The following is a 25,571-nucleotide window of genomic DNA, read 5'->3' as shown; positions in this document are numbered from 1 at the left end:
CTAGTCACTCTGTTCGATTCAAGTTCATTCTAAGAAATTCTGGCTGCCAATGTGCTTTGATGCGTTCTATCTATTAACAATATCGTCGGTACTTTGGAAAAATTTATCTTTTCAGAACTTTGTAAAAATAATTTGTTTTTACGGATACTTTGATGATCGTTTGCTAAATATTCAACGCAAACCCGTCATTCTAATGCTGCAAAAATTAATGCCAAACTGGGAAAAGCACACCTGCAGTCATTCCCAAACTTTAAAACAGCGAGAAGCATTTCGGGCTATGGAGTAACGATATCCTCCTCGTAGAGAAAAATCTTCAAAATATAACATCTACAGTTCCAGCGTCATAGAGCAAGAGAGATACCATGATACTTAGTACTGATTGACAGCGTCAGGGAAGGCTAAAACTTTTAATCCTTCTTCAACGACCTCCTTATTGCGATAAGTAATCGCATTCGTGGGAATATACTCGAGATGAAAACGCCTTTTATCTTTCAGGCCATGCACTTTTTTGAACTAATGCGAAGGCCCATAATTTTTGAACACTGGAAACCTCGCGTGAATGTTTCCTAAAACCCTGATTAAAGATTCATGAGACGAGATAGACTGAGTGCAAGTTTATGTTATTGTATCTGTGATTTGTCCACATTTCTCCATCAAAAACAAGTATGATCTGGATGAGGTCACCAAGCGTGATCTCCTTTACCTGAGAATAACGCAGGTGATATACATGCTTGAGGCGATGCAACTTGACCCACTGAGAAGAGATTCGAGAAATGTTTAGAAAAGCGTTCAATTAGCATTGCTGAAAAGCATTGTCAAGCAAACTTATGAAAAAGGTGATCCCCTCTCTGGGGGAAGAGCCTGAGTACTTGAAGAATTTTATAAGTTCTTCCTTATCTGAAGAAGTGAAGTTTAGCATATAGCTTGTGATGAGCTGATAGGAATGAAAGATTGTTCTTTTTGGCAAAATTGAAGTAGAAAAGTTATTTCTAAAGCCATTGGCTCGTGAATTAATGGCTCACTCAGATCTCGATAAGCATAATTCTGGACGGACGTTGAAATATTTCCGACGACATACAATACATAGAATACATATCTATTTATCAGTTTCCATTTGCTAGGCATAGGTCTCGTGGCCCACTGTGCAACCAAATTTGCTTTATGTAGATGTAGTTGTTTTCTCGCTGAAGTGAAAGCGTTTTTCAGTAAAATTCAAAAGGTTACAACTTAAGAAATTAATTAACAATATCAACGAAACATGATAGCAAGGAAACCAGGCTACATGACACAATAATGCCAAAAAGTCAGTTTTTTCAACTAATAATCTTCTTTTTCTCATGGCTGCAAACTTTTCTAAAACCTCATTGAGACTTGGGCTCATCATATTTGACATACCTCTAGTAACATTTAGAATGCTCTTCTATATGAAACCAGTGGCGGATTTAAGGGGGGGGGCAATTAGAGGCAGTTGCCCCTCCCTCAACGAGTTGAAGCAAGTCTGGCGCCCTTTTTGGAAATTGTTCACCCCTTTTGAAGATTGAGAATCAGATGAAAAAGGTTTTGGACCGATTGGTTAATTTGCTTCAAGGATTACCCCAAAAGTTATGTTGTCTATTCTGAAAATGGATCTGTAATTGTTGTACACAGCGTACTCTCGTCACCATTTCTTGACAATTTTTCAGGGCCCCCAATACCAACTGCCCCTCCTTCAAATTTCCTCTGGATCCGCCCCTGTTAATGAAACCTGGTTTTTTCATCAAGGTTCCTCTTTTTGGTAGATGTTCAAATTTTAACAAATTCCCGTCGAAATGTTGAAACCTTCGGTCCATTTCTGTGCATATTCTATCCAGAATCGAAAAAGGCAGCACTTTGCTTGTAATTTGTACTCGAATCAGTCTCCATTTTTCCAGGTAGACATGGGCCTATATTTAAATCTCTGCCGCACATTCTGGTGTCACGGGTGCTTTGCTGATAGAGACATCTTCAGCATAAAGCAGAATTCTGAATATATATCTTAATTATCGTTTTTGCCAATTGCTTCATGCTTCCCACTGTATAGACCAGACGGAAATGGCGGGGAGTACCACTTTGGAGCGGGGAAATTTTGATTACCACTTTCGAGTTCTTTATCAACTGGTGATATTGAATTTTGATGGTAGACGGGGATTTTATCCGCTGTTTTTTGGGGGTAAAAGGGGGGTTAAATCAGGAGAGGTTTCTGCTTATCTTCTGCGAAGGAGAAACGTCGCTGGAATGACGTTTTTAACAAAATAAATCTTGTTTAAGCAGTGGAATTTGAAGGATAGCCAAGGGGGCCAAGGCTTCTTACCCCTTTTATTGCAGCTTTAAACTGCTTGCTTCGCACAAAAGTGGGGGGGGGCATGGCCACCCCGGCCTCCCCAGTGGCGCGGGCCCTGCCATAGTGCAAACGATAAGTGGCGTTTCTGACAGACGAAGAGCAAAGCAAGCGGCACTGGTAGCTTACCGAATCGAAGGAGAAAGATTATCTAGATTGGTGAAAAGTAATGTTAAAACAATAGGGAAGTTTGCATACATACTTGCCTCACTTTATGTTCACATCCTACATATAACAATCACTTCTTATATCGTCGACTGCATCGTTAGGGTCCACGTCAACATCGTAATGGCAGCTACTCGAACACACTCTGAGGGCGAATGGCCTATGACTAGGGCCTTACGCCTAGAAACAAGGTGGTATCGGCTCTAGTTTGTAGAGGAACTTGTAAGGCCGATTGATAGATTAACTGCCAGGAAGCAGTAAATATCCATCATCAAAGTTTTACTCTGTGGTTGCCAGCGATGAGAAATGGTCAAAAGGAGCAGTATCATGGAATTTATGCAATTACACCCCAGATGATATCCCACCGAACACAAATCGCTGAATTGGAAAAGTGAACATGGTTTAATCTTATTACCCTTGGGAGTCCTTCAAGAACTGGCAAAGCGAGAATATTGCAAATTCGACTCCTTTGGCATTTATTGGATGGTATTTTCCTTTTTTGACGCAGCTTATCCCCATGACGTTGGCAATCCAGCCAAATGAATATGAACAGATTCAGTGAGCAGTAAGACCTCAGTTTAGTCAAAGATTCTGTCATTGCATGTTCATTACTTCCCTCCCCCTCCCCCTCCCCCCTATTGAATCAATCTTTATAATTACAGATTAATCTTGAAACAATTGCGAAAAAGCTTCGATTAAACCATGTTCTGTTGGGTGAAGCCAACACGTTTGAAGGGGAAACGGGGATATGAAAACGTCACTATATACTGCCATTGCTCGCAAACTTGTAGAAGCTATTAGAGATGGTTGTGTTGCAGTTAACTGGGTTGCTTGACCTTATTTACCTTTAAATACTCATAATATTTGCTAACTATTCTAGAAGCATATTCATCGACTGCAGACGAAAATGCATCACAAAAAGTTCCAGTTTCACCCATTCTACATTTTCTCAAGTTCCTAAAAATTCTGCGCAGTTGCAGTTTAAAGATAGATCTAGCATCAGAGTCCAGAAAGGTGTTTAGCCTTCCCAGGGACAACTTCCTGACGTTGTGAAAACCTACCTTAAAAAAAACCCAGATTACTGAAAGATACTTTATCTTCATTAGTCCATTTCACGGTCTTCGACAGTTTGACCTCCATTTTGCTGGACTTTCAGGGCACATGTCGCTGCAATTTCCGAAAGGCGTCTCACTAGCCTCATTATTTATCCCCATCTTACTTTTGCTGGCCATCCAACTGGACATAGACTGAAAAAAAAACTACTCTAACTCTGAAATAAAGGAGGAAAACACCACAAATAAGGTTTTCAGATTTCATTTAAAACTTGTTTGTTGAAATCCAAACAGTCAATATACATACACTGATCATACATTACATTTGAGCGTTTCCATCGAACATTTAACTAAACAATTTATTTTTTATATATTTATTTATAAACTCTTTATTTTTCTGCTACAGAAGAAATTATGGCTTATTCCTAACAGCTAAGGGAATAAAGAAAATGCAGTGGCTGTATTGATTTAATTCTAAAGAATTATGCGAGTATCGTTGTATTTACTGCAATGCAGTATTCACTAGCATATAGCATATCTTTGGTGACGTCATAGATAGGATGTAGATTGGAGAGGCAATCACGTGGATATATACTTGCAAACGTCTTAGGAAAACAATATAAATACCACGATGGGATCGTCCCCCATTTTCATGTAAGAAAATCTTCTGGTAGCAAGATATATCACGGATTTTGAACAGTAATTACGGATTCATAAGCTACCCTTATCATGTTGGACGGCCTTTATCAAGAGCCATTTAATATAAAATGGGAAATGAAAAAAGACAAAATAGAAGAAAGGTGCGCTTTGGGTCTTTGCCTGGTTGGCATATAATAACCTTCATAGGGGTGTCTGAGTCCAATTTGAGGTTTCTTCGTGATTGTTTTTGACATCGTGCTTATTTGATAGACAATATTGGCAAGGAAGTTGGGGCCACGTGCAAAACGGCATAGAATAAATTAAATTCAGCACTCAGCTGTGATGTAATTTATGAAACTTTGAGCAATGTATAATGTATAAAGGACATAGTTTTTAAGTACTACTATATATAAACCAATGCCTGAGAGTGATTTGAGAATAGGCGGGGCTGTAGGATGGGGGTGGGGCTGTAGGATGGGGGTGGGATGGGCAATAATCTGTTTAATATTCTAATCTTGACTTCATAGATTCAATTTAAAAGAAATCATTTTATTGAATGAACAATACAGCAAAGTTAGTTTCTAAATTTTTCTAAAATTCACATAATCTCTACTCCATAAGAATGACGTGCATGTTACGAAAGACACGACTTAAAGATGCACTAACGTTTTTAATTAACCCAGACAAGAATCAGAATATCTATTATTGTATCTATACTTCATTTGATGATTTTGAATAACAACGATTATAATTATATAATAATCAAGATTTTTTTATTTACATTAATAATAAAAACTCTGGATGTATCAACATGACGGTACGAAAATGACAAGTTCAGCTGCTATCAGAAAGATGAACAGTGTTCAAGAAAAGCGTATTCACACCTCTTCAATAAAGCAAAAAAGAGGAAGGATGAAGGATGCCTGACGTGTCTTTATCTACACCAAAATAGCAATATCGGATAAAATTTGTAATAAATTAAACCGAAGACTTTAACAAATGCATTTCCAGTTATTTGAAAACTCGATAATTTTTAACTGTTATACCCTAATCAGAATATCTTCAAACGAAGAATTAGCTGCAGACATGCACACCGACTGGGGTGATCATACGCGTGTGTTATTCACCGCGCGAATCAGCTGTTTCTTCGAATACGTTGAATTTTGTTTCCTTCCACAGTTATACTTCATACAATGCCGAAAGGTTGCGTTTAACTCGGATGCCCGAGCATCATTCGAGGGTCCATGGGAAACTTTGGCATGTGTCCTCTGCAATGATAGTATGGCGTTGAGTTTCGATACATCATAGGTGGTGCGCGCGGCATTATCATTTTCCGCGGCCTAGGACGATCAAAGTAGAAATGTCTATCCGCCCGTAAGGAGTCCGCACAAATTCCCTCTTGCATATTTCGAACTTTATCAGCTAGAATTCGTATTTGTAAATTTGAAATGTCCACAAGTTTCATTCTAATCTTATTGAAGTCTGATGGAAGTCCAGTTTCTAGAAACCTAAAACAAAAATACACATTGAGATAAAAAGGATGTTAAACTGAATCAGTGGGGGGTGAGGGACAGAAACGATGAGAAATTTCTTGCTATCAAACTGAGGACTAACTCAGTATAGTCGGAATAGCATAAATGGAGCAAAATGTGATTTAGGAGGCAACATGCCGTTTTTTCTTACTTGCTGCATTATCTTCGAGGCATTTTCTTAGTTTAACAAAACCATAAATTGGAAAGACTGTAGCAAGTAACGGCCTACTATGAATTTATAGTGTCACTACCCTGAATCTTTTCAAGCTGTAAGTTTGCCAATCAATAAAAAAAGAACTATTTAGCAAATATACCAAGTGTTGCTCAAGGCCATGAGGAAACAACCCCCGGTGAAGAAGGACCAAATAAACAGCATTCATATGAGTTCATCAATCATGGATCACTGGTCACCGAAAGGCAAAGAATTTAACCTTAATGTTACATAAAAAGCTTATATTCCCCTATTCGGACGAACAAAATGCACCAACCATTAATACGCGGGCAGCAGGTTGATCGCCTTAATGCTACCGGCTGATTTAATACTATTGTCGATTTACCCAATCAACATGAAAGGACGCTGCGTACAGAACAAAGAATTCACAGGCAAAGCCAATCAGAAGCGTCTCTTGACTTTGTCCAGTAGAAATACTTAGTAACGAGATGAATATTCTAGAATCTTCTTTACACGGGTCAATAGCAATTACGCCTCCGACCTATTCGCATATATTCTTAATACTGTGTAGAGGTTAAGTACATTTAAAACTTATTGATAAACCTGATTTATCTCTATACACAATCCCTACTCGAAATCAAGAAGTATTAACAACACGCGATTCTTAGCCTAGGATTTTGGGGCTCAAGAAGAAGAAACAAACGATATTAACAAACAGCTTTAGAGATAAAATTCTTAGAAGGGGGATTCCTTTGCACGAAAGCTCCTGCGTCTATGTTAAACGCGCTGATTTACTGCATCTACCGCTTGTAACATTCCCCATACTTCACTTTGTTTATACATAAGAAACTTTGCTATGACAGTGTTTAGAAAATTTTTCGCGATTAAGTGTTTTATAAATTCTAATCTTTAGCCATCACCTGCACTTTATGTCTTTAGACTTCAATATGAGCTCAAATCTATCATAAAATCAATAACGGACAAAATCGTTGGACTTTTGCAGGTTTGATGAGGGCTTGTTAGCCGTTAGCACAAGAGTTTAATCCAATGCTGATACGAAAAGGTAGCTGTGTTTTGTCAAAAACGACATATTCAGTCAAACGGCCTTTAACAACGAGCCAATAATTTACCTTTGCACAAGGCATGCCACAGGGTCTCCATTTAGAAGTGGTACGGGGACTTCTGCAGAACACAAAGGAGGCCGCAGACTGTGGATGGCCGAATCTCCAAGCAGGGAGACGAGCCACATATTGTCTTTGAGCCAATGACTGAGAATTTCTCGCCTTTCAAAATACAATCGAAGCTTGACCCAGTCGTCGACGTGGCCCTTTTCAAGGTATTTTCTACGAAAAAAAGCAACAATGTATTAGGTGCTATGAAATTTCCCTAATTTTGCTACAAATCATTATCTTTATATATACTACACATATCTAAATATGCAATGCAACTGCCGAGGAGCAAGGTAAAAAGAAATAAACACGAATAGATATATATATATATATATTGATACATATATATTCAGAATTTGCCTGCTTCCCTGCCTTTCCTTAATTTTTCATCCGGGTCTAATTCCACCCAATCAATGACCAGGAATTGTTAAACGTTTCTTTAAATGAACACTTTGGAAAAACAAACTCAAGGATACTGAAGGTTTCTAGCTATCTAAACTAAATTTTTTGTAGAAATAGGAGGCCAATATACTTTTTGTTGAAAACAGATGACTGTTGCTCTTCTCTACATGACTAAGGAATAAAAGGGCTAGCATAATTACGTTTTCAGTTAGGGACCACGTCGAAAGAACCCCACAGTTCAACGCTGCCCCAGTTACGACTCCCGACTCAAGTTTATGTATATTAATTTCATAAATACCTGAAGCAGTCGTGTCTTCGAACAAGAATCGAAGATCGATGTTCCTTTCTGTACTGTGTCCCATGTTGGTTTTGCCACAACCAAACTTCGTGAAGACGTTTTACAAAACTACATGCTTTGTCCAAGAAATCTTTTACGGCTAATTCCTGCTCCCCGGCAACAAGTGAAAGCTATCAAAGAAAAATAACAATTATATGGCGGTCAAAAACAGTTTTGGACATCACGTTAACAGTGTTTACAATCAGTCGCAAAAATTCTCAAATTTATCCAAACTACGAAAGGCTTGCAAAAATTCAATTCTTGAGGAAAATGGTAGGCTATATTGTAATTGGCTTAGGAAATTAATATTTAGAAAATGTTTAACTCCTCTAAAACACCTCCACAACACTCCTTTGTATCTTTACAAATTGTGCTGATGCTTGATTTCCTTCTAAAAACATTTTGCTTTTAACATGTAGTAAAGCATGATATAGCTGTTGCTGGACTGATATAAACCTCTCAACTAATTTTTTTAGAGGTCATGATACTGTTTGACAGTTAAAGTGTACATCACTTTAGGAGAAAGAGATTCCAAAATGAACACTTAAAGGCAATCTGTCACGACGTTGATTGATAATAAGAACAAAGGGATTTTTTATTGTTTCCAGTCCCCTTTTAATCCATCGCATTGTAAAAAATATGGCGGAGCCCTGGAACTGTGTTTAGGCTATTGTTCCAGCTATTGTTCTCGTAAGCCAATCCACAACGAGACAGATTGCCTTTAACAGAATGTTACAATTAAAGATCACAATTGCAAGTTTGGAGAAGTCTAGACGCCAGTCTTGACTACAACCAACTAAGGGAAAACCAAACTACATAAGAGATGAACCCTTGTATCTTGACTTCAAAACATAATTACATTACCTCTTTGTTTACATAGTCTAACGCATCTCTGTAATCTTGTGCTAAAACGTCTCCATGTCTAGGTGGCCATAGCTTTAGGCTTTCTTCTTCTAGCCAGCTCTTGAATCTTCCACAAAACTCTGCATAGTCCTTAACAGTTTGGAATCCTCCCTTTAGCTGACCGTCAATATACATAGCAGTTATCTGCGTAAAAAAGAAGATTGTCAATTTAATTTACTAACAGATCCACTTGCAACTGTGTTAGTTAAATCTCACGTAACGCAAACTTAGCACAACGAAATAGGTTTGTAGAAAAATTAGATTAGCTGTAGAGTAGAAATTTTAAGGTTGGTAGAAAAATACACGATTATATGTTTAAGAAGGGAAATAACGGTCATCAAAGTTGACAGTGCAAAGACACGGAATAAAAACACTGCTTATCTTTGCCAGTTAAAATAACAGAGAATTAGTTAGAGATTTAGACAATATATTGTAAACTATATCTGACTTTTTTGCCTGCAAAGGTGCTCTTTTAACGGGTCATACCAGCTTTGACTAATATCTTACGCTCATCAACCATATTTAATTTTGTTTTTCATTAAATTAGGTTTTTAATTCAATCTCATTCTTGTATTCTACATTTTGAGAAAAGGAACCTTCTTATTTGATTTAATTTTCAACAAAACACAACTTAAAACTCAATCGCAATTTGTATCAAAGTCAAGAAGAGTCGACTGTAGAAATTATTAAAAATACGAAGCTAATAACCAACCAAGTCTCAACAAGAAATCGTGACCCTGAAACTTAACTATTAGCACAGGCGCTGAAACAGTGAAGGAAAATTGACCCGATTCTGTGAATGAAAATCTTTCAAACGAAAATTCACCGTACTGTGCACGAAAATACAAAATATCCTTTAGATTATAAGACATGAACCTCCATGCTTTTTCCTCAAATACGTCTAGACAGATAAAGATCGAGAGCTTGCTCAGATAAATTGTTATCCTAAAACTCTTATGGCTGTGAGAAAATTTAACAACGATTCTTTGAGCAATAAATCCGAAGATATGCTGGGATTTAGGGCGATCAGAGCTACACACACGAGGTTAGGTACTGGGAATAGCCCGAAAAACAACCAGGAGTACTTCATGTTACACATAACTGACTTACGATTCGTTCTGGATAACATGTCAGACAGTTTAAATAACGAAGGGTGTTTGGTTGACTCCATGAGGATAGTCATTGTTGAATCATGCATATATGCAAACAGTTTTTCTCCTGATGTGACCTCACATGAAGATTATCTGTTCAAATATTTGTCACAGTTGTACTTGTTATATAAAAAATTATCGTGTTTTGAAAAGAAACATATGATTTATCGAGAAGAAAAAATTAAGGAACGAAAATATTGGTAAAAACATGCAAGGGCGAAAGTCATTACAACTCGTGTCACGAGAACTTATTCAGACAGTTCGCTGGAGCTTGTTCGTCATTAGTTCACAACTAGTTTATAGCTTAATGGCTCAAGGGTTGCCCGTAACCTTCTCTTACGAAAACCATAATATAGCAATTGGCTCATTCGTTGAAATGAAGAGTACCGAGTACTACGTGAAAATTTGACAACTCGATTTCACGCAAAACATAAAAACCAGGAGAAAAAGTAAAAGGAGGAAAGACTGAATAAAATTCAAAAAGATCGTTTTATTAGAAAATTTATCTGAAATTGCTAATGAAAAACGCTATCGACTATTTGGAAATATGCTCGGTCGGGAGGACTGCGAATAGAGAAAGGGGAGACTGGCAATCACAAAAGTTATGATTTTGAAAAACTGTCTTGAAAAATTGTAACAAGATCCGGTTAGTGGTAGACTCGCGGAAAAGCCATAATACGGAAACCGATATGGAAAAGGCCTGCTATTATTTGAAAAAATTAATTATAATTAAAAAGTATTCCAAAAAGCTTTGGTTAGACTGCAAATGAATCGTCCCGAAATCAAAACTGTCTTTCAAAAACCGAGTTCTAACATGACAAAAAAAGAAAGGAACAAGAGTATTGATCAGCCTCAACCTTAGAAACTGCAAGAAATCCATCTTTTGAAGATAGGTTGATAAATAATAGAAAGCAGAACTCTGATTGGACTGTTCGGGTGGTCTATTTCATGCTGTCTTATGTTACGTTTTTGTGTTTCAAAAATATTGCTCTTTTAGCACTTTCTAATTAAGAAACCTTTAAAAACATAAAAGCTAGACTAGACTACTAATCCTAAGCTTAGTTTCTTGAAGAAAGCTCTCGTGGGCCTAAGGCTTTTGAAAAGTAAAATAAAAGTACAAGACATGTTCTATAACGAAAGGTATACAGGAACAAAGCAATACGACGACGAGAATCCAATGTCACGAAATAAATTTTCAAAATAAATTAAATTTAAGAGTATACTAATATTTCGCCCCGGCATACAGGGCTTCATCAGAGTAAATGTTCTATAACCTCTTGTGCCTTCATGGGCTCTCTAAATAAGCCTCACAGATAATGTTACTTTTACATGTGCGAACCATTTAAACAAAACGCGTTAAGTCCTAGCATTGTAAACTGGTTGGGAGAGATCTTGAAAACGGGACCGTCGAAGAACATTAAGGCCGTTAGTTGGCACCCACACTGGATCTACTTTAATCGATGCAAGTAAAAGCTATTTCTACAGGATAATCCAGAAGAATATTTTGCGTTGCAAAGATCACGACGAAGCTTGAAAAGATTATGCCCCTCATCAAGTTAATTGATGTGAATTAGCGCAACGGTGAATTCTCTTTCCTTTTTAAACTCGTTATTTATGCTGTGGTTACGACTATTTACATTATATAAATCTTTCACTCACAAAAGAAGTCTCGCAATACCTATGACTCAGTTTTAACGCAAATACGTCGAAGAACCTGGCGCCAGGTTCCATCGAAGATTTACCCTCCTTTGCTAAGCATCGATAAAATCAAGGTCAGGCATAAAATTCGGAACGGTTAATAATTAATAAGGAACAGAGAACAATGAACTCAATACCTTTACAATATTCAATCTTAACAACAGATTTCTCTTGTGGGAATAATCAGTTCAAAAATTTGCTTTCTATTTGGTGGAAACAAAATTATGATTTTCTTTCTAAACAACAATATGACATTTTTTGGTTTTAAATTATTTTCATTTCAGCAGTTGGCTTACAATGAAACCATTTATAAGCAACAGGCTTATCTATTGATTCAGTTGATAGATGACACCCTCGGGCCTATTCTTAACATATATTAAATGGCTGTTCGGTTTTCCAAGTTTCAAAGGCCGCCACAACGAACGATATCTGCAATTTCCTGATTCTTATTTGTGTGTTTTTTGACAATAAATCGCGGATTATGATTCACTGCTATTTACAAACTGCAATAAAAGAAATCTCTTCATCCAGAGAAATGTTGACTCGCAGAAACAACACAACGCCACCTGAGTCTTGTCTACCCACAAAAATGTGTTTTCCGTCTTTTGTGATCCATAAACAAAATCATTACTATACATTTGCTTCAACTATTACTATTATCCAATGACAGATTCGTTGACAGGTTCATTATTGAACCCAGGCCTTGTGACGCACAGGCCTAAAAAGATCGAATCTTACTAAAAATGGAAGATACTGTGCATCTGTGGATCATGTCCTAAATAACGAATGAATATCAACACAGGCAAATAATCACTACTATCGAATTTTGTTACCCTGAGATCCTCAGTGCCTGGTTCTAAAAATCTATGTATATTCAACTGGCTCGTGCTCTTAAACAAGCTATCCACGTAAGACTGTGAAGGAAATCAACTAAAGGTGGTTCTGTTTTCCTTACCTTGTGTAGCATGTAGACATAGGTAACTTTTGGCATATGCTCTGTAAGTGCTCGCAGTGCATCTCGGTTGCCGACATCCCTGTCTTCGAGGTATTGGTACCATTTCTGCCGTCGCGAAGTATGCAGTGACAGTCGATAATGCTCTTCTAGAGCTTGTCTATTTCTTAGGCATCTTTTTAATACATAGTTTTGCATTGCGATACGACCTCCGTGCTTTTTGACAAATACCGAGTATAATTTCGTCCATTCATAATGACAAAGTGGGAACATATCCGGCCTATCATCTAAATTTGAAAAGAAAAGAATATTTGTTACATATGCTTGATTTCCTAACTAGCAAAATCTATGAGTTAAACATCAAATGTGCGATTTGTGACTAGATTGAAGAACTACCATTGCTTTCGATGTTGATAGCCCAGAGAATAAAAGCAAAAGTTAGAGATCACAGAGGCCAAACAACATTAGAACAAAATCACTTGGAAGGTTACGTACCCCCTCCCACTACCCCCATCACCTGTAAAACGTCCCTAACAAAATTTGCCAGGAATTCCAGGCGAAAGGTAGAGAATGAGGTATTCTGACCTCTATTGGCGACTGTACTTTCTATTGTTAAAGGCTTTTAGATAATGTTTATTAGTAGGTTCTTACTGAGAAGTAGGCCTAGTCACTGAAATGCATTAAGACAAGGACTGTTCATTGCAAAGTAAACTGAAAAAGCAGTACATCGATAACCATAAACATACCAGATTCGTCAAAGTACATTTCCTCTAATTCCTCCTCGGTTATTCCCCAAATTGACTTTACTTGGCTAGCCGTCAAGTGACCGACAACATGACAAGGTGGTTCTGGGGTCATTAGATACCAAACAATGACAGAGGTTTTAAGCTGACTGACAGGCTTAAAAAAGTTCTGATCGTAACGAAGGGCATCAGCTTTGTAGAACATTTCGTACAAATAAATAAAGGAGAATTCTGGCCATCTTGTGTGGAGACCGAAATCAATCTGCAATGAAAAGGCCGAAAATGTCAAAATTTTTAAGTCATCATATGTTAAATTACTATCGAAAAAAATAGAAAGTAAAGAGTAATAGTAACAATAGTCATGTGAAAAGTAATAACAAATATCAAACACTTAGAAGTACAGAAAACCATGCCAATAATGTTTATAAGACTGTTTTAACAAATTCAGCACTAGTTTCCTACTATGGAGAAAAATTGATTCTAGAGGATCATCAGACAACAGAGGAGTCCCTTTATCTTGTTTAGCAACTACGTTGTTGCTTCACCAAAGTGGTAGATACAGGTTCTCTAGGCCTTGCATTCTTTACTGGGACTTCCACTTAACATCAAACATAATCTTTAATTGTCTAATAATCTTTATGTTTCATTACAGTTACAATCACTGGCGGTTTTAGAGACTGCGGGGCCCTTGTTCTTTACAATTTCCATCTTTTTTCTTAGGTGTGGGGCCCCTTTTGGCTATCATGGCACCCTGGACCCCCTTAAAACCGCCACTGGTTACAATAGCATTTTTGTAGGACATTTCCTGATTACAAGCTTCATAAAACCAATAGCCTTTGTAAACATTTGCTATCACTGGTTGAAAAAAGTGGGGCAACGTTTCCTAAAGAGAGTCCTCGTGTAGGATGGAAAACTCTGCGCACTATGTATACAATCATTTTGATTTATAAGAAACTAAACTCGTGATTAGAACTGAGCTCCTTAAATTTTTTGATATTGGAAGCAAAGGTTACGTAAACTCTAAATGGTGTAGAGTTAATTCTAAGAGACGCAAAAACGCAACATGAGAAAAATCTTATCAAGAGATAGAAACACCTAATTAGTCTAATCGAAATTTTTATTTTTCTATGTCATTGAAACAGGAAATACGTTGGTTCCAAGTCGTCAAAATCATTCCAAATCCAAACCTATCATTAAAACAATGTGTTTTAGAGCAGTTTATTGAAGATGTTGCGTGACATTTTGTTACAGAAACAGGGTTTGAATAAATGCAGCAGGACTTAGAACAGGGTCCTTTCCGCCTCTGTTTTTCTCTCTCCCGGCAAGACCGCATAGGTATAGCGGAGCCAATAATATAAGAAAAAAGCCAATCAGGGAGAGAATAGAGACTTTGAAATTGCAATGACGCGAAGTCGTTTGTGATGCGCGCTTCGTCAACAAGTTGTTGAACATAATCGACTTAACAAGCACCTCCTACCATTTCATGAACACAGAAATAAAAGGGTTGGTGTGTGAGACATATTGCCGACTCTTTTCAACTTATCTCCGCTCCTTAACACTTTGTGGGCAGTTTGCCAGTGTCCAAAGGAAAGAAGCAAAACAGATATTGAAACGACAACATTTGTCCTGACAAAAGGAAACAGCTTAGAGAGAAAGGAGAATCTTCTATTGTCAGCTTACCGTGGCTTTTGCTTTCTTCAAAGTCAATAGTAATAAAACCCATGAAATTGTCCATTATAGTAATAGAAAAGCATTATAAACTAAAGGCATTGAAAAGGATTACTCATAACGACGCTTAATTTTGCATGACCCTTGACAGAGAAAAACAAAACATCAACAACCTCGGAATCTGTAATTTTCCCCAAAATGAAATTAGTCCTTAAAGATGGGATTTTACGCGCAAAACCATTGTAATGATGATAACATGCATGGTTCGCCCACTTTCATCGACCCATAATCTTCCAATAATGGCGATTTTGGTATCCTTTTCTTTCTCTTTTGCTCTGTATATAAATTGCCTTATCAGTAACTCTTCCTTTGCTGGAGAAGGAGTTTACATAGTGCAGGGGGATTCCAGCTGCCGACAGTGAGGCGCACAGGCAGTCCATACGCACAACATCGAAAGAAGAACCAGAAACTTCTCCAAGCTTTCTCACTTGCTTCACAAAATACAAAGCAACTGCCAAGATAGATACTGCACATTCAAGTGACCCTCAAAATACATTCAATATATGTGCATTATTATATTCAAGTTGTAACTGGTGTGCATTTTATTTTTAACTTTGTTGACTGTTCTGTTGCAGTATTGTTAAACTTTTGTCTTTAAAATTCCTTCAAAACAGATCTTAAGAAATCCTTGAAAATAAAATAATGTAGCTCCGACACACAAAGAGAGACATCTAAAATGGCTATCTCAATAACGATTTTCTGTTCTTTAAGTGCCCATCTTGAAACACAACCTTTGATTCGTGTTATTTTCCATGCCTTTTGATTAATTATTTTCAGAGTAGCTGTTAGGAGGAGGGATAAAAACGAGCACAATGAAGTAAAATACTAAACTAGAAAACGCCACATAAGGTCAATGCGGAACAAGATTAATTATGACGTCACTTATGAAGACTTGAAACGTCACAACTGCGAAACATAATCGAGCAGTGATGCGTCGACTTGCATTGTTAACTATGGCGTCACTGGCGACATTATAGCTCAAAATGGCAGACATAGACCCATCACTGCCTAAAACCGGGGCATGTAAGACATGTGGCCAACACCGGACTGGAATACGAAATAATGTGCCAATTCACTTGATTTCAAATGTGCAACCAGTTGTATTTTAATTCAAATTTAATCAGGTATTCGCAACTTGAAAAATGCGTGTTTGCTAACCACCTTACAGAGGGCACAATTCCATAATTTACACATTCAGACCCATTGAATTGCCAATGCGGTCACTGGTGCTCAACTATTTAGTGATCAAATCTCCTTTGACACTGATGTAAATATAAGTCGCTGGTGCCTCATACACTCAACATCGTGTTGCGATATTCTTAAAGTCAGAAAAAGACTAAGTATGAAAGGGAACCGCGTTATATAAATATTTTATATTATAAGAAGATCTTTTCCAACAGCGCTTATCCTTGGCCAGAAGAAAGGACTTAAGTGATACACGACAAAACCCCGAACTACCGTTCGCCTCGCGTATTGTTATCTGAGAAATAAAGGCTTGTGGCCTTCCTCGGAGGCTTTTCTTAACGAAAAATATATTAGGATATACAAAGATTGCTTCTCTATAAACTCAACACTTATTTCAAATCTTTTTCTTCAAAAGCAAAGCTATGAGACCCTAAAATTTCCAGTATAAGAATCGGTCTGTCTTTGGAGAGCTGAAAACTGCTGAAAAGTCAACAAACTTGAAGTTGAACTGAAAAATTATTTGTCTCGACCGGTCTCGACAAAGCAAATCCCCTAAATTAGTTGCATTTACTGCAATGGTTTTCACATCGCAACCAGAGTAATATCATATGCTCATAGATACATATTGAATATAGAAAATATAAGCAAATGTAATGACTTATATGAGAGGCTTTAGATGAACATTACAGAAATAAAAATGTATTTTTAATAATAATAATTTTTTACTGTAAAATTTCAGATCCAAGTCATTGACATACACGTTTTAAGTGAAACGAATTTTCAAAACATCAAGTGATAAATTTTGCTGTTCATGTGAATCATCAAAAATGGCTTTTGGCAAACTGCGATTAATTTCCGATAATGTTTTTATGACAAAGATCTGTCCTTATTCAAAGGTTGGGTAAATTTACCTTTGCCTCAACTGAATTCAGTAATCTCCGTTTAGTATATGATCAGTTCGTTCAAACCATAGGAGTTTCTGAACGCCTTGTATTTTAGGTTTAGGTTACCATGAAAGGACTTAGCGTATCAATTTCCCTTGTCACGGAAGCAGCAAACTTGGGACTAAAACTTCTGACCCGTTTCCCAACTAAAAGACAGGCTTCATCGATCACATTTAACTAAAACTTTAAGGGGTTAATGAATGAAAATAAAGAACACCGTTAGTCGCTATTTCTCCAGAAAAGACACAAATGCCTGCTTGCTACCATATGCCTTTATTTGACGACAATTCTTTTGTTGACATCTGCATAGCGATCCTGCTTAGGCCCGGATCCCGCTTGCCCATAATCGTGGTTTTGCTAAAATCAACGACTATTCCGACCATCAAACTCCTAATGAATCTCGATAAAATACATATGAAATATTACAGTTAGGATCTTTTTGCAAGCATGGGCTTTCCGTGGGGATACATCTGAGAAGTATTCGTTAATAGGTGGTGGCTTGAGAAGGGTAACGAAAATTATTACGAAGACTAGGAATAATAACTCGGTAGTTCAACTTACCTTACATCTCTGTTTCCAAATTGTATCCATAACACATAAACGATGAAACTGTGTCGAAGTTTTGCTCAAATTTATCAAACCGAAAGCCGGAATTCGCTCTAAGATCAGAAGTAACACTTCTTCGCTTAAGTCACAAAGTTCTAAAGATATCTCTTCAATAATTTCTTCTTTTTCTACACATTCTGTTTCTGTTTGTGCATGACTCCTCAGTTTACAAGAACTCCGTCTCAATTTAGATGAAGTTTGTTTCCGTGACATCCTAGTTTCCGAAATTTTCCTCGGTGGTACAATACATTGTGGTATGATTCCATATCGTTCAACTTGCTTTCGGATTCGTTTCGGTCTTTGCTCATACTCCGATGAAAAATTCTTGCGTTTAGAACTCAAACTTCGTTCTCCCATCTCGCCCAGGATCTAGGCAAGCTATGACTGAATCACCAGGCGAGATGTCTGTTTAATCTTACCCGAGTAATTTATTGAATTAGGAGAATAATAAAAAGCGACCACTGTGAGCGTGTATAACTTGTTATTAAGCCTTGACAAAGGCTTTGCCGTACGTTTATCACCGTGCCTGTTATGGTTGGCAATCACTTCTTATTCTCTAAAACAATACGGAAAAAAAGAATAAAATTTCGGCGTTATTTTCACACGTGCATAGTTGTAGTCATCACGACCGCCCAATTATTCCGTGAGATGGTTTTTAAAACCCCTACAGCCCTCTAAATACAATACGAACGATGTAAATAAATTCCGCGCTATTTTCACACGTGCCTTGATTTGACAGCGCGGACATCTCCATTTAACAATCGCGAACTCCCCATTAAACCATGGTTATTGTATTGAAGAATCCCTCAACAATGGATTGGAATGAATACGAATTCCGCGCTCTTTTCACATGTGCATAGTTTCGCCATTGCGCATGCCAATTTCTCACCAGCTGGCACCGACGGGTTTCCTTTTCCAAACTTGTCAGCCTTATTTACTGTTGACTTTTCCGGGGGCGATGTCTTAATGTAAACAGCTACGGGTGAATGAATGGCGACGGGAAATTAATACGGGGGATTAGCAACATAAAGGCCATCTCACCCGAACAGAGGGAAACGCTTATTCTAACAGGATTTCGGACACGTACTTCTGCTTTCGGACAATAAAACTGGATTCTCAGTGGGAAGGCAGTGTCAGGAGGTCCGCCATTGCTCATTTCACGAAAAGGGAGTTGTTTAAAATTGGACCTTGGCCAAAATTGATGTAGATCACCAGATTGGAATCGAAGGGCGAGGGGTCTGGAGGGCCGAATCGCCGAAGCCCGAAACCAATAGAAACAGAGATAGAGAAACAAGGGGAATATACGGCGGACGATATACGCAGATACAACGTCAGATGTATCACTGTTTTTGCGAAAAACCTCTTTGACAGCATCCAACAGAGGCCTGAAACATTTGCCCGAACTCCAAACCCAACAAAAAAGTCCGGGGCTCAACTATGAGACATAAACTAAATTTACAGAAGTATATAGTTTTGACAGGGTTTGATGTTTTTATTTTTTGATAATCTGTGGTTCGGGTGTTCTAAATGCTTTTCTCATTTCAATATTGCTTTTACTACAACTGCATACTGTAAATTGGTTCTAGGCCACAAAAAATCCACATCAAGTACTTACTCCAGTTTCTTGACGCTTTGGGAAATTTCAATACCGTTTATTTCTTAAGAGTTTCTAAATTATGATGTCATTACTTTTGAAAATTGGGGCTCCACATTCACTTTTCATGCTCATGATTTTTCCATTAGAATAAAACGTTTTTGGGGAATGGTTTTCGAGGCTGCGAACAGCAAGACTCGATTCTTTTTATGGTTTCTAATGCTTGTGGCATTTCTGCCAATCAAGACCGCTTCCGTTCTAAAGCTGTACTTAGATAAGGAAAATATAATTATTTTGTTTTGGGTTTTTTTAAATTGAATTATTTCTTTGTTTTTATTCGAGAACTGAAGTTTCTTAATTTTTCTGATTGCTTTTCTGTACGAGTCAGTTAGTTATAAAAATGAGAACAATTTTTTGGCGGTACAGAGCTTGAGCATAAAGAGTATAAAACGTCAGGATAAGGGTCCGAAAGAGCACAATGGAAAATATATACCCATTTGTGGGTCGAAATAGGACACTCAGAAAAATCCAAGCACATGACCGGGAAAGTTGGCCAATCAGTGCTGCGTGCCTATAGAACATAGCCTGTGTCCCAGACCCCTCTACTTTCAAGTTAGGGGTCTGGAGCACTGGCACTTGCTGTACGTCTTGGCCGCATCTGCCCTTCTTGTCAAAGGTCATGTGCTTCATTGCCCCTATTACACTTTTGGTGCAGACATTATCAGCAAATAAAAAATCGAAAGTTATGTTGAGCAGTCAAACGCAGCTTTTGCCTAAGAAAGAAAACAGGTAAGTTTTCAAAAGGCTTTTTGGGTAGCTCCACTTTTCAGGGCAGTGGCGTGCTCCGACAGACATGAATGGGGAATTAAAGCGTGCCTTCCCTCCACTAGCTTACAGGTCCAGCCTGACCCGACTGGTACCACCTGGCAGGGTTCCCTAGCTCAGGGCTACGAGCGATGGCCAACGGCTTACTCGGCGGGAGACCGGCAAGGAGGGCGGATGAGCTACGGCTCCAGGGGTCAACGGCTTCGGGCGGAAAAACTCCTGGAAAGAGGGATGATGTCCCTTTAAAAACACTGTAGAGGTGGTTCTGGTGGCCCATCTCTACTATTAGCCCTTTAGTTTTATCTATGACCATGACAACAAACCAAAACTCAGATTTTGGGATAGTTGGAGGGTCATGGTAGCCAGCCAACCTTCTGATAGAAGATGGTACCTGATGATGATGATTAGTGCCCTTACATTCCTTAGTTATGCTTTAAACAAAACACAGCTCTGCTTCGCTTTCGCAAATTGGTTTAAAGAAGACAACACCATATCGATATTCCGCCAGACTAAAGGAACAGCCTGCTCATTTCCTCCTCAAAAGCATTTTCGTCGACGTGCAAAATCATTTCGAAAAGCAAATATATCTCGCGGATCGGTGTGATGATTTGCTAATTGTTGTGACCAAATTGTCACGAGGATGCAACGGGAGGTTATATTATCTAGATTTGAAATTCTTCTACGATATGGAAATCAATTTTGGGACGGTCTTCTGTAAACGGAAATGGCATGTCTGTTTTCATCACGGCCTGCCGTCGTCATCACTGCTCACTGCTACTACCATGTCAGTGCTGTCGGAACAAAATTTATATTTGGGGGGGGGGGGCTGCCCATTTTATTTAAGGAAACATACTACGGGCCTGTAAGTATTCAATTGTTTATCACGAGAAATCAGGTAAGATTGCTCAATCTATTTCTGTCAAAGCAAAAAGGAAATAAATTGGAAACATTGCCCCGTTGATTTTGTGGCTGAAATTGAAGCAAAGGCAGGAAGGGTATACTAGCCTGTGCTGTCGGAACGAAATTCATATTGGGGGGGGGCTGCCCATTGAATTCCTCCTCATTTTGTACATTGTTATAAAGGAAACATACTACAGTTTGACAATCATTGGGGGGCTCCAGCTCCCCCACCCGGTAGCTGAACATACTACACCAAGAGTGCAACGCAACGAGAATGAACAACCACAAACAGCAATGGCTAATATTTCGTCAGAGCAAAAGAGCCTACCCTACAGCCCTGAAAGCATAGAGATAGGATAATTAAAATTATCCTATCTCTTTGCCTGAAAGCAAGACAGCAACAACAACAATATAACTTTTTACATGCTGCTATAATGCATACAGTGACATCTACGTTATAAGAATAAGCGAACCCTATATTTATAGAACCCAGCAATTATTTGTGATGACAACCAGATTTCGCGACTTGCCCCCGGAGAAAGGCGAAAGTGTAAAGTTTGAGAAGCCTATGCTACATTGAGGAAAGACAAAAAGGTAAGAAGGGAACTTCCGATCCTTGGCTTAGAAAGCTAACAGACAAACCAAGGTTAGCAAAGATCAAACCAAGTGTTGATAATAAAGCACTGTAGGCATAGAGGTTCTGTTTGTGCAGTAAATTGTATGGTCGGAACAACTTGCAGAATTGGTGTGGGTTTAGATCGCCTCCTTCAATGTAGGCCAACGAACTGCACAGTAGCTTGTGAAGAATTTCCAAATAGGTTTTGGTTTGATCACACATTTCAGTAAAGATTTGTATAAGAACCAAATAAAAACTGCTGAAGCTCAATGTTCTTAAATTTAAGGCTCAAGTGTTCTAAATTTTGTTTTTATTTCAACAATGAATTTTCAGTAAAATGTTTTATTGTTTCTAAGGCCATTAATTAATAGTTCTGCGCTGTATGCTCTTTTTCGTTTTTTACTGTGAAATTTTCAAATGAGAGTGAAATTTCCAAAAACTCTTCTTTCTACTTCTTGTTTTTTATCTGTCATGGCATGTCTTTAATGTCTTTATGTTGCTCTTTTTTCTTGGCTTATCAGTGTCTTTATAATGTGCGTTTTTATAAAATCATTGAATTCGGAAGCCCAAACCAAGTGCAAAATGATATCGTGGTCGACCATATTCCCCCAGTGCCCTATGATGGATAAACAAATTGGGGTGTAGTTATGTTTAATAAACGTTTGCTTAAGACAATATCGATGAAGGGAATTGGTTATTTGAGACCAAGATTTGTGTACGTTATGTACGAACCGAAATTATCTGGTTCTTAGAAAAAATAATTTATTGTAGTTTAATCAACAAACACCCACAAATCTTGAAATAAAAAAAATGGTTCGGTTCCAAAAAACTCGTTATTTCCAATTTTTTTTAAAAATCAGATTGGCTGAATAAAAATATATTAGCAATAAATAAAAAGGGAATGCGCGCATGCAGTGCAGATTTCTTGAGGAAGGTTTATTACTCTGACGGTTTCTTCTAGAAATCACTAACAGATCTTGAAAGAGACAACAGACTTTTCTTGGGGCTCCATAACCAGATCTTCTTCTCTGTTACCCCCTTCTTTAGTTTCAGCTTCCCATTTAGCTTACTCTTGGTGATTTCTGCATTGGCCATTGCTTGTGCGTCCAGAGTTACGCCTTTCGTGTAAAAAATTCAGAAGCAAAAGCTGTTGTGGGATATTTGAAAAAGGAATGACGGAAAGATAGGCATAGATTAATTCAAGAAGACCTATTTCATTTTCAAGAAGACCATTTATGTTTCATGAACCTCAGTAAAATTTTGGAACGGTAAACTCTTGCAGTCGCTAGTAAACTGTACGTAACTTGCCACAAGAAAGAAGGAAAAAGATAAATGAAATTCCAACGAATTTGAAAGATGGGGTCCTTCTTTGGGGTTACATTTGAAGGTATGCCGTTGGAAACATTGATTGGCACAACTCGCCCAAGACACGCAGCCATCGCAAACGTTGTTCAATAGAACAAAATGATGCACGAGCGGACAAAGCGGGGGACTGGGGGCTGGCACCCCTTAAAGTCGCAAACATCGATAAAATGAACAGCTAATCGGACTAAATGCGGGATACACTAATGTAATGATGTAAACCTATAACAGGATTCGGGCAAGTGTCTTGTTCTCTACTTATTTGAATGTTACAGAGGGATATGCACTGGATGAATTCTGTGTGATAGAAAAGACAGGGCTTGGTGGTGACCATTGAGAGATGGGGGATAGGTTCCGATGACACTGTTGGTGAAGTTAAGGAGTAGTCAAGCTAAAATCCTAACTGAACATGAAGCAGTCCATTCGATATCAAAAGGCACGCAGTTTAACGTACAGAATGCAGATTGGGGAATCGTAGGATTAGAACCACCTGGAAGCCAGAGTCGCACTGAACAAGAAATGGAAGCACCCAACAGTGGAGGGGTAACGCGGCATTGTGCCGTTATGCTTCCTAAAATTTTGCGACTACACCACTGCCAAGGGAAGGACTAGAACCGAGTTGCAAGGAAGCGTAGGCCGACCCTCACAAGCCGTGGCTTCTCCCCGTTAAGAAATAGCCAGAGTCATTCCCCTTCACCCCCCTGGGAAGTATGATTTGTATCAATCAAGGTGATTGTATTCTTGTGGCTCTAATGAATATCGATAAGGACAAACGCACGTGTCGTTCAGTTTCATGAACTTGAATATCCTTGAATTGTGCTGACCGGTCTTGCAATAATGAGTGAAACCTGTGCATACAAAGCAGTGAATTGCCGATTTCAGGGAATGACAGGTGCTCCGTTGCAGTGAATTACATTGAAATGGGATAACTGGTGGTGCAAGGCTTCAATGCACAATGGCAATGTGTGTATATCGTTTAGGCAAATTATGTTTCAGATGAGATAAATCAATTCAAATAGAGGCGACATTGAAAAGAGGTGGTCATCAGGGACATTAGCGGCACTTCAAAGTCATTGCTAGGGTAAAGGCATAAAACGAGCATGCATTTATTGGGAATTTTGATATGCAAAAGCGGGTAAATAAGGACACAAAGAAAAATATAAACAAGTTTTAAAAACCCCACAAGAATGTTCTTCTGTCTTTCTTTGATCTTTATTTATATGACTCATACCGTCACGAGATAGCACTGAAGCCCCTTTACAAGCAGGTTTTTCCTAAAATTACAGGTCATTGCTCTGGAAAAGTGAAATCTCAATAACGTATCCTGACTGTACACGTGTCAGCAAATTAAGAAGTTAATTAATTTAAAGGATTCGTTCTCAGAATCCCCAACGTACTCAAGATATCGAGCATAGGCGTAGCGGGTGGTACATGTCTACGGGGGAGGGGGGTTAGTGTGCATCTTGTCCAAATATTATCGATGTGGGGAATAATGAATGCCCGAATGGAGTGTGCATGTCCCTACCTTTTCCTGAAAATGGGGGTAAAAGCCCTTCCAGCCCTATATCTACTACACCAATTGTATCAAATTCTTTTATGCATTCTAATAAGAAAAGGTAAACGGTCAATTTTGAAACATGTCATAGTCGATATTTCTAACGTTTCGATGTCATGTATCAAATAATCATGAGTTACACAATTAATGCTTTTGGCACATTTTGAAGAAAATTGGCATTCTGACACTTTTTCAAGTAGAACTCGATATTTCTGCATGGTAAAAAAGTTTTTAATTTTTTCGCAGCATTTTTCGTGGAGTTTAAATGGGTTTTCTTTTTATCTCTACCTTTATGTAATGGTATCAGGATAGACACATTTTTCTCTTTGGGATCTCGTCTTAGTAGAATTGTATTGGAATATATCTTAAAAACAGTGCTTCTCTCTTCTCTCCTTCGTGCAATGTTTGTTATGTTAAAAGGAGCCTTTGGGTATATCAAGAAGGTAATGCAATGAATCAAAAACCGAACGTCTAAAAATGGCAATTATGCTTCAATTCCATATGCTCATAAGCAAACGTCATGTCTCGTCGAGTCTGTGTGTCTTAAACCTGGCATTAGTTTGAAATTCAATACACAACCAAAAGGCTTTACAAGAAAATACTGTGGCATTTCAATAGATGACCTGCTAAAACGAGGAATTCAAGCATGATGAACTTCAAATGCTTCAAAGACAGGTTTAGGCCCAAAAGGCAATACCCACAACCTTGATATTTCTTTTCGATCCATCATGTTTTTGAAAGTAGCGATGGGCTCAATTTATAGGAGACAGATTTTTGTGGGTCTTCTAATACTGATTCCTGTCTTTCCTTTGAAAAATGACATTTTCAATTTTTTTAGAAGTGTAGCACTTGTCCTTTGAAAAATGGCATAATTCTGTTCCACTGGCCCCACTAGCCAGTGTCCTGGATATTCTTCATTGGCTAACATAGCACCAAGGGGGAATAATCTTTTTCCAGGATAGGGGTGCTCAGGCTAGGGTAGAAA

The 25,571-nt window shown here is 38.1% G+C and overlaps 2 protein-coding genes across 2 annotated transcripts in view; one reads left to right on the top strand and one right to left on the bottom strand.

Annotated features, from left to right (window-relative positions):
- The window catches only part of LOC135682338 (aladin), a 310,265-nt gene that overhangs the window by 270,861 nt on the left and 13,833 nt on the right, over nucleotides 1-25,571 (top strand). The gene's annotated exons all lie outside the window — the stretch shown is intronic.
- LOC135682318 (uncharacterized) lies at nucleotides 3,297-18,551 on the bottom strand. Its single transcript, XM_065197162.2, has 7 exons — nucleotides 17,690-18,551; nucleotides 13,275-13,533; nucleotides 12,532-12,815; nucleotides 8,689-8,871; nucleotides 7,786-7,955; nucleotides 7,047-7,259; nucleotides 3,297-5,720 (listed from the first exon to the last, which is right to left on the bottom strand). The coding sequence occupies exons 1-7, from the start codon at nucleotides 18,089-18,091 to the stop codon at nucleotides 5,423-5,425; spliced, it is 1,809 nt and encodes a 602-aa protein (XP_065053234.2). The 5' UTR covers nucleotides 18,092-18,551; the 3' UTR covers nucleotides 3,297-5,422.

Source organism: Rhopilema esculentum, chromosome 16, assembly GCF_057945365.1.
Source record: "Rhopilema esculentum isolate cy_ngs chromosome 16, ASM5794536v1, whole genome shotgun sequence".
Taxonomy (NCBI): domain Eukaryota; kingdom Metazoa; phylum Cnidaria; class Scyphozoa; order Rhizostomeae; family Rhizostomatidae; genus Rhopilema; species Rhopilema esculentum.
Note: the sequence above shows the minus strand (reverse complement) of the source record. Positions and strands in the feature narration are given on the sequence as shown.